Source organism: Mus pahari, chromosome 4, assembly GCF_900095145.1.
Source record: "Mus pahari chromosome 4, PAHARI_EIJ_v1.1, whole genome shotgun sequence".
In the NCBI taxonomy this organism is placed as follows: domain Eukaryota; kingdom Metazoa; phylum Chordata; class Mammalia; order Rodentia; family Muridae; genus Mus; species Mus pahari.
This window is the reverse complement of record NC_034593.1, coordinates 19034537-19054016: the sequence shown is the minus strand read 5'-3', so window position 1 is coordinate 19054016 and position 19480 is coordinate 19034537. Positions and strand designations below refer to the sequence as shown.

Genomic DNA, 19480 nt, shown 5'->3' with positions numbered 1-19480 from the left:
TTGTGATCTCAAAGAAAAGCAGATTTAGAACAATGATGTGTGCAAGATCTAGTTGAGGGGTTAAAACAAGTGTGCAGTCAGGAACCATCCAAGTAAATACAGATAGAGAGAGAGTTAGGAAGGTTGACTTTTATTTTATTTTATTTTATTTTATTTTATTTTATTTTATTTTATTTTGACAATAGTCTTGTGCATAGGCAAATTTCATTCACACACAAAGACAGGAGAATTAATTACTGATCTGCTGTTTTTGAGGAGATAATAACTGCAGTTTGAAGAAACTGCTGTGGGTAAGATACCTATAAGATAAGCTGTACACTAGACAAACAACATGGATTTATTGTTCACAGTGCCTAGGACTGAGATTCTCAAGATCCTGGCCTAGCATATTCAGTCCCTGCATCCTGTGGTCCAGAAGCTGATATTTTCTCTAATCTCACAAGGCAGAAAGTAGATAATAGGGGTATGTGGGCCTCTTTTATAAAGGTGTCATCTCATACTTAATGATTCTGAACTGAAAACTTAGTCATTTCCAAAAGACTAGACATGCTAATGTGATTTCTCTAAGTTCTAGGATCACAGCACATAAACATCAAGAGTGTACAAGCATCCAGTTCAAAGTTGGAGTAGAGAATTTCATCCTTAAAGAATGAAAAAAAAATATGTAGAAAATGTTAGATGATAAATGAATTCATGTAAACTCTTCTAATGTCTCTTAATTTATAAAGAAAATATAGTTGTATAGTAATAATGAGAGAGCTATGAAAATGTGGCAAATTCTTAGACACTATTGAGATTTCAGAAAAAAATGTATAATTTAATAAATAAAAATTTTATATTTTATAATTCAGCATTATTGTATGGTTTTATACCTACAGATGGAGGTGTAATATGGATGAGGACAATTATTTTCTGTTGCCCTAGCATATGTTGATGCTCTTAGAGCAAAGGTGAGGCAAACAAATTTTTTCATAATGTACACAAGAACCTTCTATCATGGAGACTCAGGAAGTGGAGAACAATACCAATTTTTATCTAAGCTTTGAAGAAGAGGATAGACAGACCTGCAGAAGTTTGAATGATGGTTAGAAGGAAGTGACTTAATGCCAACAGTGTTGCCATCTTACCAAATCCTGATGTCTCAGTTTGTTCTCTGGGCTTCTGTACACCTACAGGCAGATATAAGGAGTTTCCTTGCTCAGGGTCTAGGGTAGAGAGCACAGCACATGTCTTATCATTGCTCTGAGAGGTAGGTCAGACAACTCCATGGTCCTTTTCAGGATGAAAAACCAAGAGGATCATAGAGACTATTCTATTCTTCAGCAACTGAGAACTGTGTTATCAAAAATTGAGATAAATATTAATTCAGAAGGAGCTATTTGTTCATAAAGTGGGTATTTCTTTAGAAATTTGTCCTATCACACTCCTAGGCTGAGTCATCAACAGGGCATGACAGGCAAAAGAGTTCAGTCTTGAGCCAGTAGAGACCCAATGGACTTAGGGCAGTGTCAAGTTTAAGTCAGAGCAAGAAGACAAATAAATCTCTCTGAAGGTCAGTGAGACGGCTGAATAGAAGCAGATACTGATGGACTGGGCTTCATCCATGTACCTCACTCAGATCTCGTGCCAGTGCATTATTGCGAAAATATTTCTTCAAAGCAAAGGGACTAGAACTTTTGCCGAATAATACAGCCAGAGCTGATAAAGTATTTTGAGGTCAATTTGGATTTGAGACTGCTGCCCTACTGTGTGCTCAAGCCCTCTAACCTCACTTTAAGAGAACAATGTAACAACCAATCTTATTTGCTTTTTATTTTCCAAGCTAAGGTTATGCATAGCTGAAATCTTAAATTATGTGTTCTTCCTTGTCCATGCCCTAGAAGAGCAGTGCATGTATACTTGTGGTAATACTTGTCTAAAATATTTTATAGAAAAATGCCATCAATAAATTAATATTTACCATAACTGTTGGACACAACATACAGATATCATTTGATAAACAATATTTGAAGCATTTGATTTTCAGGGTCGGTTGCAGTCAGTTGATATCAGTGACTTTTTATTCCATTGGAATGTTCTCTTAAAGATTGCTGAACAGTACAGTTCATTCTTTACTCACATTAATTCTTTCTGTGCTGTTTAATAAATGAGAGAGCAAAGGTCAGTTTTAGGTACACACAGACGGAACTGGAGTAAAACAGATTTACACGATCACATTTAGGGAGCCATAGTTCTGTCTCCTGTAACAGATATACAGGAAGGACTGAAGACTCAGTAAGAGAAATAGATAATGAAAGTCTGCTATTGCTCCTGATTAAATAGCATTGAGGAGAATGTTTTTTTTTTGTTGTTGTTGTTAATTTCTAAATTAGTGAATGCAATATTGACAAATTTTGGGCACTCTGAGGTTATTATCGATGCTTTCAAAGCAACAAAATACTCAGGTGGTAGAAGATAACTGACTCCCACTGCCGTCTTCTGATTTCCACCTGTGCATCATGACACATGAATATTCTCTTATATATACACAAAATAAATAAACATATAAAAATGAAAACACTCTACATCTTGGGCCAGGTTAATAACACTCTCTGACAATCCTATTCAGGAGCATGTTATTACAGCAAGAAAACAAACACAGTGAAAAGGTGAAACTGTGGTTATTCTGTGGGATTTATTTCCACTTGAGGTCAGACACTGCTGTCTGTATGCAGAAGTTCCCCTGAGATCAGAGGTCTTGTGTGGGCTCGGGCAGAAGTGCTGACTTCTTCCTGTGTTGTCAGGCTGCCTCTGCGGCACGAAAAGCCTGGAACCTTTTACCTTTGTGGTTTTCATTGTTTCCTGTCTCATGTGAAACTCATTTTGTGTTCATTTAGTTAAAAAATATGAAGTCAGATTTTAGAGTTACCCATCTTCAATAATATAAGTAAAAGATAATATAACAATAATTTGATTAAAATTCTTTTCACTTGTTTCTAAATATTTGTTCGAAGAGTTGCAGAATATAGCCTTTAAAATAGATTTTTCTTGGTATTTTAGTCTTCCTAACTTAAAGAAATATTAATTACTTGCTAACTTAAGTGAGCCCATTCAATTTCTATCATATTGGCTATAGCTATATTTCCAATATGTATTACTTCTAGATGTTAATGTACAAATATGACCTTGATATCAACACATAAATTAGTAACTGATTTTGTCAATGATGCTAGTTACTTCCTTGGACTAAACAGTTTCTCTAATACATTAAATGAAACATACATTTTGACTGCTTTATAGTAGCTTAAATTGTTGATATATTTCTTATTTTGTTATGACAGTAAGCAGTTATTAGTCTCAAGTTCTAATTTATAGTGAAGAAAAAAAAGTGACCTTCAAGGCTGAACTATAAAATACAGTTTTCCTTCACTGTGAGCAGTGAGTACTGAGATCCCTGAAACCCAATTGCACTTCAGCACTGTAATTTTTACCTGTTGAAAATTGGCCATCAAGTTTATTTATGACACTAGTTTATGGTCACAGCCAACCATTCTCCACTGTTCCCACAACCACCAGAAGTAAGGATCATTTACCAGTGAATAATTTGTTTGAGTTGATTTACTGCATCTTTCTTGAAAGTAGATTTTAACTGAGTGACCTTGGTTCTTAATATTTGGTCAATGCCAAAAACAAAATAGAAACTGAATATTTATATATATTTATTCATTGCATGTGAAGATGGAGTAGAAATTGTGGCTGATAAGATGAATGGTATACTTTAGGTGTACACTTTATGTGTGTGAATGCCTGTGTTTGTGAGTGTGTGTGGGTGTGCATATATGTGCACATGCACATGCATACGTGCAAGCAGATACACATGTGTACAAATGTTTGGAGACCAGAGGACAAAATATACTACTTTTTTTTCTTTGTTTGTCAACTGCTATTAATGTGTCTTTAGTACAAGGTATCTCAGTAGCCTGGGACTGAGCAAATAGGCTAAGAGAGATGACCAATAACCCCAGTGACCTCCCTCTCTCTGTCTCCACAACAGTGGAACTATAAGCATCTGCCACCATATCTAGAATTGCATGCTGTTTTAAGCCAGTTAGTCAAGCATACGAGACAAGCACTGTAATGACTCAAATATTTCCTTCATATTTTCCTCATACTAATTAGATATACTTTTGAAAAGAAAAGTAAGTCTAAATGATTTTCCTAGAAAGAGATAGTACTGGATTGTGGGAGTCAGGTTACTCATCAAATAAAAAAGGTAATAATAGGTTTATACTTAGGATCCCAGAAACAGATCAGAGAACGGGTAAATTATAACCTCAGTCATTGTTTCTCATTTTTACTATAGTCTAACATATAAAAAAGCACCTTATAATAATCAATGACTGTTGAGTTGTTGTAACTTCTGTTTTTCTCTTTTAGAAGTCTAAATGTTAATCATAAAGTTACTGTAAAAATCACATAAGACCAAATAAACAAATAGTTTCCATTTGATCTGACTACATGCACATTTTCTTAGTGTAAGCCCGCCTTAGAAGAAAATATAATTTTGAGCCACTGTGGCTTGTTGAGGCATTTGGATTGTCTCACTATATTCAACCCTTGTTGGCAGCTTTTTCGTGTGTTCTTTGAATAACTGGCAGTGTTGACTCGATAGGGCCTTTTCATTTTTATTAGTTTTGTTAGTTCACTGATGTCATTCACTGCATTTGAAAAGGAGATAGAATATTCAAGGTGATCGTGCAGAGGGACCTGGATTTAAAGTCCTGTTATATTTGTAGTTTCAATTTCTAAATGTCACAAGTAATTGATACTCATAAAATGTGTTTAATTTTCTTTCTCACTAATATAAAATGAATTTCCCAATTGGCAAAATTAAGTTACATGCTGAACAAATTGTATGATTCTTGTTCTCAGTCCATCTGTTTCTATCTTGCTTTTAATTACCAGCAACCTCCACTCTATGCTGGCTGACACAAGGGGAGCCAGCCATGCCCCTGATCGCCTAGTTCTGTGAACTCCTCTTGAAGTCCATGGTAGTCTACTTTCCAGTGATTCCAAAACTGAATTTTACTTTCTTGCCATTGTCATTTTTGATGGTACTATATCTCCAGCAGTCTGCTCAGAACAGGATTGTCTGAGAAGGGCCTATTTATGTACTGTACTGGTTAGTTTTGTGTCAACTTGACACAGCTGGAGTTATCACAGAGAAAGGAGCTTTAGTTGGGGAAGTGCCTCCATGAGATCCAGCTGTGGGGCATTTTCTCAATTAGTGATCAAGGGGGAGAGGCCCCTTGTGGGTGGGACCATCTCTGGGCTGGTAGTCTTGGATTCTATAGGAAAGCAGGCTGAGCAAGCCAGGGGAAGCAAGCCAGTGAGGAACATCCCTCCATGGCCTCTGCATCAGCTCCTGCTTCTTGACCTGCTTGAGATCCAGTCCTGACTTCCTTGGTGATGAACAGCAGTACAGAAGTGTAAGCTGACTAAACCCTTTCCTCCCCAACTTACTTCTTGGTCATGATGTTTGTGCAGGAATAGAAACCCTGACTAAGACATGTACTAAGTGCTAAGTACTTCGGAGAGTACTCCTCCAGTCTTGCTCAGTCAACCAAAAGGGTTGAGAAAATATTTGCCATCTTTTTACACACATTCATAAAATAGATTTAGCCATAATCCTCATTTTATTTAAAAATGAATTCTCAGTATATAATTATATCAAACAGTATAGTTTACTTACAGATAATCAGCACATAGTCTGATGAATTTTTTGAAAGTAGTCCAGTAAAAGAATTTCATCTATACATACACTGCATCTATACATATACTACATCAGTACATACACTACATCTATACATATACTACATCTATACATATACTACATCTATACATACACTACATCTATACATACACTATCAGTGTTGAGTTGTTAACCTAGAAACCTCTTTACCACAGATAGTTTTAAATCACGGTTTCTGTTTTGTTTTTCAAATAATGTCCTTAATTGTTATTCCGTGCTCATGGATCTTTTAATATTCCTTGAAATATACGATTGCTTGTCTCTTGTTGAACACTTTGGTGCTAGTCACTCGACTTCCTTTGTGATGATCCTATCCTTCCCCATGGTCTCAGCCAATGTAAGGCTGTAGCTCAGAGCCAACAGTACAGTGACTAATGTTAGATATTCACCTTTTCTTCTTACTTTCCCACTATAATTTTGGTCTATTATATTAAAAAGTTTACTGAATGTATTTTTAACCTAAAGCCCTATGCCTATGAAGTTATGAAATCTCATTCTATTACTCTACACGTTTTGATTTAATGATACGTTTTAAAAGAATGTTGTTCATTTGCTTGGCTCAGTTGCTTTGTTGGTTTGCTTAACATGTTTCCTCAGGGATTTGTTTGCCAGCAACAAGATCACAAATACTTCTTACCTTCATTTTTAATAGACTGTAAGAATTTGCCTAGATATTCAGCAACTTTATATAAATTTAATTTTTTTCATTTTGACTTAGCCAAGGCATAATTAAGCTCAAATATACTGTTAAATATTCAATGTAAAATTTTTGCCTGAAGTGAACAATGATAAGAATGTACAGTACATGAATATAGTTCATTTTTGAAAGCTTTGGGAGCTGGTGAGCCAGAATCGTAGTTAAGAGTAGTTGCAACTCTTAAAAGGACCCAGGCTCAGTTTCCAGGACCCATGTACTAACTCAAAACTGCCTGTATCTCCAGCTCTAGAGAATCTAATTATCTCATCTGGGCTCCACTGGGTCCCACATATTTATATGTGACACATATATTTGTATGCAAACAAAATAGTTACAATCATAAAATAAGTGTATTTTCTTAAAAAGGCAGAAAACTTCAGCTCTTCCAAAGCTGCCAATAGACTTATCTATACTCCAAAACTTTGCACAGTGGCAGCATCAATAAGTTATAGAATGGACTTGTAGTTCATTCTCTGTGCCAGGCAGGCAGGGATGGGGACAGAGCTCAATCAATGTAGTGTTAGGAGACATATTGGTTACTTGTCTGATGTGATACAATGCTACCACCAAGGCAACTTATAGAAGAAAGTTTTTTTAATTAAGGTTCCAGAAGGGTAGGTCCATGATGGAAGAGGCATGGCAACAGGCAGTCAGAGAAGAAACTTGAGAGATAACCTCTTCAACAGCCAACATAAAGCAGAGAGAATGAACTGAAAGTGTAGACAGAGGAGCCAGACTACAAACACTCAAAGCCCATTCCCAGTGATTCACTTCTTCCAGCAAGGCACCATCTCCTAAAGGCTTCAAAACCTCAAACAAAATCATCATCTGTGAATCATACATGAAACTATTGGGGATGTTTTTCCATGTAGATCTCTTTAAGGGTAAACCGCACTCCATATAGTGCTAGGGAAATTGTATTCATGTAGCTTTGGGGACATAACTACTACTCCATGCTTTTGGGGGAAGGGGGTTCATCCAATGCATTGGTATGGATAAGGAGCATCCACATACATTCCATTCAGGAAAGGTAAAAATTTTCCTAAATTAAGTCTGCCATGGCTACTTGGACTATTACACAACTTCAAGAATACAATGCCAAACTTCTTTTTAAATAGTAGGCAGATGCTAAACCCTTTCCAAATATCCTTTTGCCATCTTTGGCAAGTGGATCTTGCATGCATTCAGTTCAGCTATAGTTACTGATATTCTTATATATTATTCATCTTTAAATAGTATATATTTTATATGTACCATAAAATCAAGGTACATTATCTGAACCTTATTCTTGCTTTAGCTTGCATGCATCTTTCTTTATCCGAGTGTTGTCTAAGGTCTTTACAGAACCAGCTGATATGATATATTATGATTTCTACTGAATAAGACAGCATGAGGAATAGAAAATATAGCATAATAAAGAGCTGTTGTTCCCTTGGCTGACATCATATTGGCAATTTCTTTTCTTCTCTTTAGCAACACCATGAGATGTTTTAAAGATGATGTTAAGTAGCATACTTTTTCCTCCAAATAATCTCCTATTATGCTTTTAACCACTGTACTTCAGCAAGCAATTATTTGGATATCTGTCTGTGTGTGTGTTGCTATACATCAGGAAAGTATAAGCTGCAACTATGTAACTTTTAGCACCTTTAAAACTATGCTAAGCTCATGCTTACAGCAATTGATTCTGTGAGAAGCTAGTAAATAAAAAGACTATACTTCTTTTATGTAAAAAATGTATTTTTTAATACAACTGTTATATTTTCCACACAATGTAAAAGGAAATGGAATGGATTTTTAAACATAGAGTTGCAGAATACAACAAAATCATACAAAAGTGCAAATAGCTATTTTCTAAAACTTTTTGCACTATAAAACCCCCAAGAAACCAAAGAAGTAGAAAGTAAAATCAGTCTTTAAAATAGGGAAATGATAATCTTGTTGGTGTTTATAATAAACATTACACAATGGTTTATGCCAGTGGGAGTTCTGAAGGTATGAAGTACCTTAAGCTGATGGGTGTCTTCTGCAACCCAGGTGCACAAGAATGCATCCTAACACATGGACAATATCAGTATTGTAGTTGATGTTTGATCTTGATTGATTACATGTGGGGAATGGAACATGTAGTAGGCTTCCTCCCCTCCTACATTAAAAAAAGATCTTCAGGAGGAATAAGCTCTTAGAAATATCTGCCCACACCTGAGATCATACTACAAAGAAGCCTATAAACAGTACTGAGTTGCCTTGGCCATGACATGAGTCAAGATAGGTATTCCTGGACTGCTTAGATTATATCAGATTTCAAACTGAGCTTAAAAGAGATTTTTACATCTTGAATAGATATATGCATTTAATCAATATAGGTTAGGCTTGAATTTAGATTTGCCAGATCGCAACACACCTGACAGTCCACTATATAAAGCTGCCTCCGGAGCCAAAACGAGTTAGGGAAAGATGCTAGTGTGGTGATGGTCTATGTTTGCTGGACAGCTGTAGGGACACTTCAATATTGTGGTTTAAGATAGGAAACTTCCCTGAAATGATTTGCTATACAGAAAATGTCAGAACATTCAAGAGTCATTTTTACGTCACCCCAAAATATGTTTTCCATAGTTTTCTTCCTTGGCTTCTGTACAAGATATTTTTGTGAATGACCCAGAAAAAGTATCAATGGCCTTTGCATGCCATTTCACATGGCATTGGTACTGAGTATTTATGACTACTATGTGGACTTTGAAGTAATTCTCACCTTATTAAAATTATTAATCTTATTTGTCTTTATGTGTTTTCTAGCAGTGACATACTAATGAATAAACAATTACTTCTTATGAACTTTATAGCTTTATGAATTTTACTTTGAGATACAGGGAAAATAAAGGTGTTTTCCATTTGAAATGTAGCAGAACTTTATCTGAAATATTTAATTTTAGCAGGTAGTCTGAAATATTATTTACTATATCAGGAATGACTATCAACACTTAAAACAAACAACTCTTTTCTACAGAGCTTTCAAAAAATCTATTATTTTTTGTTTTGTTTTGCTTGTTTGTTTGTTTTACCAGAAGCCAAGATGTGACAATCATGTTTCAAAGGTTGATGATTACATTCCTTTACGCCTATATCAATCTTTTCCTTTCTTACAAAGGTGGGTGAGGGAGGCCAGCCCTTGGTGAGGACACATGAGTATAGAGTCAGAAATCCCACAATGGAACTAAGATTTGCTGAAGTCTAAACAGGGAGGACTGTGACTCTTGGGATCACAGATCTTGAAAGTATTTGGGAGAAACAACTTTGAGAGTCACGCAGAACTGGTGAAGACATTGTTGTTCCCTGTTCTTTTGAAAACTAGGTTAAAGATAGCTTGTTTAGTTTGTATACTCTGATAAAAATAACTGATTGAAAGAGGTCTATGTATTTAGAAAATTAAATGTAAGATAGCAAATAAATTACTGCAGACCATATTGGTAGTAAGTATGTACATAGAATTGTAGTTTTTGGTTTTTGGTTTTTGGGTTTGTTTTTGTTTTTTGTTTTTTGCTGTTTTTTCTTTTTTGTTTGTTTGTTTTTTTTTTGTTTTGTTGGTTTTTCGAGACAGGGTTTCTCTGCATATCCTTGGCTGTCCTGGAACTCACTTTGTAGACCAAGCTGGCCTCGAACACAGAAATCCGCTTGCCTCTGCCTCCCAAGTGCTGGGAATAAAGGTGTGTGCCACCACGCCCAGCTAGAATTGTTATCTTTATTGATATCAAATCCTTGGCTTGTAGACCTGATGCATATAACTTTAAGATAATCATAAGCCCATCTCTGAGAAATCTTGTTTCCAGTCAACAGTTTTTTGTTTTGTTCTTTTTAAAATCAAATTTAGGTATTATCTTTTAAATGTGAGCTGATAACAGCCTCCAACAGTCTCCATTCTCAGACATTCTGGGTCTTGATTGAAACTCACAGTGTTTATAGGAAATCTGCAGGGAATCTTTTGATTTAACTTTGTATAACTTAACTAATTGCTAGTTTAAGATAGTTTCTTTTTGTCTTAAGTTTCTATTTTCAGCTATAATTCATTTACATCTAGAGAGTAAAAGAACTCATCATTTATGATTGTTATACACCAAACATCTCTTAGAATGATTTGTAGCCATTGTGCAATGCAGCAATTATATTTCAAAGGAGACATTCTATTATAAGTCAACATTCAACCATTGCATGCTGTTCTTATTAAGTGGTTATCCTAGGCCAGCTACACAGAGACAAATACACTGTATTTTCCTATAGGAGCTTCTTTTCTGTGGAGAAAAAAGAGACATGGATGGGTAAAGATAAAAAAATTACCTGTTTGGATTTTATGACATTGTGGTTGCTCCTTCTTTAAATGATACATCTGGTGCAATGTTAGGTCCCAGTAATGTGACTGTAACTATGGAGACTCATGCCTCTCTGTGATACAGCTAACATGCAGATCCAAAACCAATGAAGGATTACTTCATCTGAGATCAACGAAGTTTCAGGGAGAGGATTTCATTCTGGGTCTGATTTAAAGTTAATAACGAGCTCAAATTGATTGGCATGAAAATGGTTGCTAGCATTCCTTAAAGCGTAATTCATACATTGAAAATATTGGCTGAGCATTCATTACATGTCGAGCTGCTTCTCAATATGTGACCTCTGACCCTAGAAGTAACGCCTTCTTTATTTCAGGCAGGTCACCACTCTTTTTTTTTTTTCCTGGAAGTAACTATTTGAGAGAGCTGTCAGTTCTCTCCATCTGCAGTAACATAAAAGATAACTTCATATCTGACTCCTGTAGTGGAAACTATCATATCAGTATTTGTGAACAGGTATCTCAAAATTACTGTCAGCTCACATATTTGCTTCAATACCATCTTCAACCATATCTGTAGATATATAATATTTAATTTTTATGCTTTGTGCAGATATTTCCTGTAAGCCAAACCATAATTTTTTTTTTACTCTATGTACAGTGAATTATCTCTGTTTAATTAATTTGCTTTTTATTTAAGCCTTTAATAAAAAGTGGCTCAGCAGGTTAAGGTACTTGTTGCCAAACCAGAAGATATGAGTTCCAACCCCAAGACTCACATATGGAAGGAAAGAACTGATTTCTATGATTTGTCCTCTGAGCTAAACACACACACACACACACACACACACACACACACACACACACACACACACACTAAACAGTAAAAAGTAAAAGACAAAGAATAAGAGGAATTTTTAGTTATCTCTTTCACATGATTCTATTTTATTTTAGACATTTTGTCAAAAGAGAGTATTGCATTTACTTTGTTCTTCCAGTAGTTAATGAGTATGCACATTCAACTAGACACTAAATGTCAGAATAGTATCAGTTGGTAGTTTTGTGCAAGTCATATTTTATGAGGTAACTATCTGTAGCATAAATGTTCATCTTACCACACTATTTTTATAGTATTTCTTAAACTTTAAACCTGACAGAGTAGCTGTCATGCATGTAGAGGAGATTCCTAGAGTCTACGCTGAAAGAACATAAGCAGAGCAGTGCGTCTGGACTTTCAGCTACGAGATGCTTGAGATGTTGATGTTCTTGGGCTTCCCCGGGATAATATCCTTTTGTGATCATGCTTTTCTGCTGAAGACACTGTACAATAACCCTTCAAAAGAACACTTGCATCTGACTGCCTCAGTGTCACACTCCTGCCACAGAAACGTAGACCTCTAAGCTCCTGAGACAGTTTGGCTGGAAGTAAATCTGCAGTGATATGTTGATTTTGGGGAAGTTGGGGAGATGTTTCAAGTTGCCTAAGAGTGACAGTAGCTATTGTCCTACAAAAAGACTGGTGGGATATGGAGATGGTCATAGAATTCTTCTCTTACAATGTTTGAAAAGGTATGTTTTCAAACACGGTTTCAAATCACTACCTTTTGGGAAGTGTTTGATATATATTAGTTACTTAAACCTAGGCAAAACGCTAGCAGTAGGTAATGTCATTACCTTTGTTTGACAGTTAAGATTTTAGAGGTCCAAAAATGCTATAAATATCACACAGATACCAGGAGGTAAGAACATAGCACCAGAGTTAGGTAGGCTACCCCCAAAGTCTGAGTCCACTGTAGCACTAGATATGGCTTTTCTCTTGGACAAAGGATAGAATTGTGGATGGTTTGCTACCACCATTAAAATAAGAATGAGTTTTGGTAAGCTATCCAACATGTAAAAAATAAACAAAATGACTGTAGTCTTAGAAGCAAACTAAAGAAATGGGACAGCACATTTTAGTATACTGTAAAGTTAAAAACATACTTCACATATGTTAGGAAAATATGATAAACCATTTATGAACAAATAGACGTGTATTACCCATAGGTATGTGTTAACATGTAGTCACTTATCATAAGAAGATACATTCTCTTTCTTTCATTCTATTTATTTAAGTATATCTTTTGAAAGTGTCTGATATAGCTTTAGTTGGTTCATATTATCCATACAACCAAGAATGATCTTGAGTTCAAGATCATTCTTCCTCCACCTCATCTCCACTGTGGAAGAGTCATGTACCTACATGATTGTATCTTTTACATTTTCTTTTCTTCAAAATCAGGTATACTATGGTAAGATTATATAGTTGAACCAAAACGATCAAGGTTCCAGTTCAACTCTGTTATGATTTGTGAGCTTAATATGTGAGCTTTAATTCATTCTCATTTTCCATAAAATAAACACATTTTGGTAAATTCTATATGACATAACCAATAACATTTGATAAATATCAAATAAGATAATTATATGTTGAGCTTAATATAGTGCATATATTAATTCCCACCATTGGTGCTTACCCTAAGTTATTATAAGTGAGTAACCATTCACTTAATTTAGTAGAAAATAAAAACACCTTTAGCCAGTATATTTGGCAGAAAAAAAATGTTACCTGAGTTTAATCAAAGCATTTAAGCCTTTCTTTGAGAAGGCTATTGACAGAACTATCAATGACAGGCCAGTTTTGGGGGACTGTCTGATTTATAAACTAAAGTCAAGACAATAAAATATTTGCTTGGCTCCTTTGACCGAATCTCTCCTGAGATAGTCTTATTTTTCTTTACCAGGTAATGAGCCTAGTGTCCCTCACCTGCTTGCCTTAGCATCAAGACTGAGAGAAAGTGCAGAACTCTTCCAGTCAGATGAGATGCGACCTGCTAATGACCCAGAGGAGAGAGCTCCCAGCCGTGTCCGAATGCTGAATGACATCCTTCAAGACCTGGAGAAGAACTTTCTGGTGCAGTGGGTACCACCCGGTTTTTATAGGTAGGAAATACATCTCTGCATTGTTGTCTTTACCTCAAAGCCTAAAGTTTACTGACAGAATCTTCTAACTCCTATAAAACTGCATAAAAGAAACTCTACTTTTGTATTTTTAAAGTGAGAGAGAAAATGAGGGTAAGACTATGTTGAAGTCAGAAGGAGCTAAAATCACTTGAATAGAAAAGTGGGCAGAGGCTACAAAAGCATTTGAGAGAAAAGAAAATGTATTAGGTTTGATCCAAACATATTATAAGCATATGCAAATAATCATTTTAAACAATCAAATAGTTATAGATAGAATAAGGAGATGACTGGTATCCAAAGCAAGGCTCAAATGAATAAATATGGAATAAAGGACCCATGACAACATGTCTTATATTTAATTCAACTTGATATCATCTCTGGAAAATCAAGTTTATTCCATGCTTCCATGGGGGAGAAATCTGCCATCTTGATTGCCAAGTGATGGGCTATCCTGCTGGTTTTCTTGGTTTGTTTGTTTGTTTGTTTGTTTTTTAATAAGAACATGTCTAGAATGTTGGATCTAGTTCTTTATTTTATAATTTATGCAAATATTGAATGCATTCACTATTTTGTTAGAGTGCAAATTTAGTAGCTCATAAAACAACTGAGAGAGGAGGGTAGTTTGGATGGAGAATCATAGGAGTGCTCCTGATAACGTGTGGACAATGATTTTTCTAGAGACAGCAGTGTGACATGTTCTCAGGACCTGAAGCATGTGGAATATGGTTTTTGTTTAGGATATTCTCAAAGTAGAAAACAAAGAAAGGGAAGATGGAAGTTAACCAATTTCGAGTATTTTAACTATTTTACATAATTGATTCATTCTTCTAGTAAGGAAAAAAGATATCGTGCTCTGTAATACATGATTATATAATGTGTATGGGAATGACTACTTAATATATTTTCATATGTAGCTATATCTTACTTAGGAATATCTATATATTTTCTGCATTCATGTTTTCCCCCCGAGACAGGGTTTCGCTGTATAGCCTTGGCTGTCCTGGAACTCACTCTGTACAGCAGGCTGGCCTCAAACTCAGAAATCTGCCTGCCTCTGCTTCTCAAGTGCTGGGATTAAAGGTGTGAGCCACCACCACCCCTGCATTCATATTTTTAAAGTATTTAAAGTGTTAAATTTATTACCCCTTATGGAAAGTTCTAGGCTGAACTAAAACTACTTCCTCAATTCTCCCTAGTTTCCCTAAATCTGCTGTCTTGTTTCATGCCTAGACTGGCTAATATATTATGTATAACCAGAGGTTAAAGCAAGCAGTCAATTAATTATTGATACAAAGATATAGAAATTCTAGTTACATTTGAGAAAGAATTTCTAAAATTACTACTCCCCTAAACTATGACAGTCTTTAGAGTAGGGAATGCTTCATTCCCATACATATTAAAACAGAGTTTGTGACCCTCAAGGCTGTGACTATTAAGTGAGCATGAGATTTGAGTGGTATTTGGATCAAACTTGGTGACCTGAGAAGAGCCTCATCAACCCACATATTCATTTCTGTATCTATTAAAAGAAATAGCAGATGAAGACCATAAAGCATATTTTTTTTTTTTTACTTTTCATATTTGATAGTTTAGCTTTGGGAGTTTTAAATTGAAATTAATATGCAGACTAAGTTTTCATGTTATTTCTTTTAACTCTATAACTCTTGATGGTATGATGTTGGAAAGTATTATGTATTGATCATATAATTTTCATGGTAGGTGAAGTCATTATTATGCTCTCTGTACTTTCTAAGCCCCTGTAACTTATCAAGCACTTCAAATAAAAACCGTTCTCTTGATAATAATCTTGGGCAGGATTATAAAGAAGAAAGAACAATGTAAATATAAAGGTAAGCTAGAAAGATGGAATGCATAAATAACTGCTTAGAGAAAATTTAACCATATTGTGGAGTGATTTCTTTAAAATGTCTATCAGTGAAGATAAATCACATTTGAGGACTCATTTCATAAGGCCTGTTACTACAAGAAAAAAAGTATTCCCTTCTTGATATTCTTCCAATATGTCTGGTCTTCCTATCTAATGCACTGTTCCTTACCCTTTCAATAGTATTCATAGACTCAATTGACTTTATCCTATATTTTGAGAACAGCAAACATTTTTATATTCATGATTAAAACCAATAAATATGAATTTTCTAGCATAACTGTTGTCAAAGTATGCCCTGCATCCAAGTGATAAAATTCCAAATATTACTATAATAATCTAGTTCATGCTTTAGAACTGAAAATTTAGAGATCAACATTTTAGCATTTAGTCTACTTTGATTATAGTTATTCTTTTTATTTATTTTTAACTCCATATTTTATTTCCCCCAGCCCCTGTCCACCTTCCAACTGTTTCACATCCCATACCTCCTTTCCCCCCTGACTCCAGGTGGATGTCCCCACCCCACCTGAACTCTAAACACCCTCGGACCTCCATTATTCTCGGGGTTAGGTGCATCATCTCTGAATGAACATAGACCTGGCAGTACAGTCCTCTACTGTGTGTATGTTGGGAGCCTTCTATCAGCTTGTGTATGCTACCTAGTCATGGTCCAGTGTTTGAGAGATCTCAGGGTTTTGAGAGATCTCAGGGCTTCCAGATTTTTCGAGATTGCTGGTCCTCCTACAGGATCACAATTCTCTTCGACTTCTTTCAGCCTTCCACAATTCAACAAAGGGGTCAGCTGTTTCTGTCCAAAGGTTGGGTGCAAATATCTGCATCTAATATTTTCAACTGCTTGTTGGGTCTTCCAGAGTGTATTCATGCTAGGTTCCTTTTTGTAAGGGCACCATAGCCTCAGTAATAGTGTCAGGCCTTGGACCCTACCCTTGAACTGGCCCCCACTTTGGGCCTGTTGCTGGATTTTCTTTTCCTCAGACCCCTTTCCATTTCCATCCCTGTAATTCTTTCAGAGAAGAACAATTATGGGTCAGAGTTGTGACTGTTGGATGGCTCCCCTCTATCTCATTAGATGCCCTGTCTTCCTGCTGGAGGTGGGCTCTATAAGTTGCCTCTTCCTACCGTCAGGCATTTCAACTCAGGTCCTGGGAGTGTTTCAACTTCCAGGTCTCTGGTACATTCTGGAGGTCCCCCCAACATCCTATCTCCTGAGATCGACTGTTTCCTTTCTTTTTGCTGGCCCCCAGGGCTTCGGTACTTTTCCCTCACACAATATCAGATCAGTTTCCCCTCTTCTTTCAATCCCCTCCCCATCGTCCTTCCACTTTCCCTTCCTAGGTCTCTCACTCCCTCCTCACTTATGACAGTTTTCTTCTCCCTCCCAAGTGGGACTGAGGTGTCCTCAATTGAGCACCTCAGTTTGTTGACCTGCTTGAGTTCTGTGGGCTGTATCTTGGATATTCTGTACTTTTTGGCTAACATCCACTTATTGGTGAATACATACCATGTATGTCCTTTTGGATCTGAGTTACCTCACTCAGGATGATATTTTATAGTTCCATCCATTTGCCTACAAAACTCAGGATGTCCTCATGCTTAATAGCTGAGTAGTATTCCATTGTGTAAATGAACCACAATTTTTGTATCCATTCTTCTTTTGTGGGACATCGAGGTTGTTTAAAGCTTCTGGAGATCACAAATAAGGCCTCTGAAAATAGTGAGACATGTGCCCCTGTGGCATGATAGGGCATCTTTTGCTTATATTCCCAAGAGTGGTATGGCTGAGTCTTCAGGTAGATCTATTAACAATTTTCTGAGGAACCTCCAGATTAATTTCCAGAGTGGTTGTACCAGTTTCCAATCCTACCAATAATGAAGGAGTGTTCCTCTTTCTCCAAATCCTCTCTAACATGTGTTGTCACCTGAAGTTTTGATATTAGCCATTCTGATTGCTTTAAGGTGGAATCTCAAGGTCGTTTTGATTTGCATTTCTCTGATCACTAAGGACTTTGAACATCCCTTTATGTCTTTCTCAGCCATTGGAGATTCCTCAGTTGTGAAATCTTGGTTTAGTTCTATACCCCATTTTTTCATTGGGTTGCTTGTTTTTTGTTTTTTTTTGTTTTGTTTTGTTTTGTTTGGTGATTAGCTTCTTGAGTTCTTTATATATTTTTGATATTAGCCCTCTATTGGATGTGGGGTTAGTGAGGTTTTTTTTTTTCCCAGTCTTTCAGTTGCTGATTTGCCTTATTGACTCTGTCTTTTGCCTTACAGAAGCTTTCCAGTTTCATGATGTCACATTTATCAATTCTTGATCTTAGAGCGTGAGCCATTGGAGTTCTGTTTAGGAAATTTCCCCCTGTGCCAATGAGTTCAAGGCTCTTTCCCAATTTCTCTTCTATTAGATTTAGTTTATCTGGTTTTATGCTGAGGTCCTTGGTCCACTTGGCCTTGAGCTTTGTACAAGATGACAAATATGTTTCTATTTTCATTTTTCTATATACAAACAGTTAGTTAGACCAGCATCATTTATTGAAGATGCTTTCTTTTTTCCATTGTATATTTTTGGAGTCTTTGTCAAAGATCAAGTGACCTTAAGTGTGTGGTTTTATTTCTGTACCTTAAATTCTATTCCAATGATTAATGTGTCTGTCTCTGTACCAATACCATGCAGTTATCACTATTGCTCTGTAGTTAAGCTTGAGGTCAGGGATCATGATTCCACCAGTCATTCTTTTATTGTTAATAATTGTTTTTGGAATGCATGTCAACATGCCTTTTCTTTGATTCAATGCTGGGCACATGGCAAGTCTATTAATAGCTTTGTAAGAAACTGTCCTCAAAAGCAGCTATACCATCTTACATGTCCAACAGTGAATAGCATATTTCAATCTTTCTCTCCCTCACCTACATTTGCACCTATATTCGCAGTGGGTTCCCTGGGGATAAGCTTTGCTGACAGATGCACAGTTGGTATCTTGACTTTGAAATCATGATTCCCTGATGGTGTATATAGTTGACAATCCTTTGCTACGCTGATTTCTCACCTCAGTTTCTAAAGTGAGATGTCTTTTCAAAATTTTTGCTCAATTTCAGAACTTAGGTTTTTTTTACTTTGTTTGCTATGATTTATCAATTCTTTTATATTGAAAACCAGTCTTGTATTAGATAATTGTTTGGCAAAGATTTCCCCTTACTGTGTGTTTTGTCTCCTTCCTGGAACAATATTGAATGGATTTTCTACATACATAGTAAATTTAATTGAGTGAAATTTATAGCAAGAAGGTGGATTCATGGGTTTCACTGACTTTGTAAGAGGGGTCAGTGAAGTCAAAAGGCTGGGCTGGAATAAGGACTTCTTAAAGGGGGTTGGGGGCTGTGACATGATGGTGAGGAAATGGGGCTATATCCTCATTTGGTGAGCTTAGGGCCCGGTAGGTGGTTCTTATGTCCAGTTGTCACTTTGGAATCTGGAATAAGGAGTTCATTTGCTTTGTCCAATAACTTGCATGGGCTTTGAAAAGCTCAGGCTGTTGTTTAGAAGAGATGGCAAGAGAACTCTAGGCCCGGGATTCTTGCCTTTGCTCTAAATCCTTAGGCCTAACAAATATCTTTTTGGTGAGAATGAGTTTTTAAATATTAATGAAATATTGCCAACAAATTTACTCTTCATTATTTTGCTTCTCAGTTGTTTCTAAAATCTGATCGTGAAAGCCAATGTTACCTTGATCTTTTTGTCTAATGTATTCTAAGACTTTTACA

At 36.1% G+C, this 19480-nt stretch overlaps 1 protein-coding gene across 1 annotated transcript in view; it reads left to right on the top strand.

Moving 5' to 3' along the window:
* Naaladl2 (N-acetylated alpha-linked acidic dipeptidase like 2) overlaps positions 1–19480 on the top strand; it is a 686844-nt gene that overhangs the window by 616680 nt on the left and 50684 nt on the right. The window contains exon 13 of the mRNA XM_029538072.1: positions 13593–13791. Coding sequence (XP_029393932.1) covers positions 13593–13791 — 199 coding nt within the window. The remainder of the gene's footprint in view (positions 1–13592; positions 13792–19480) is intronic.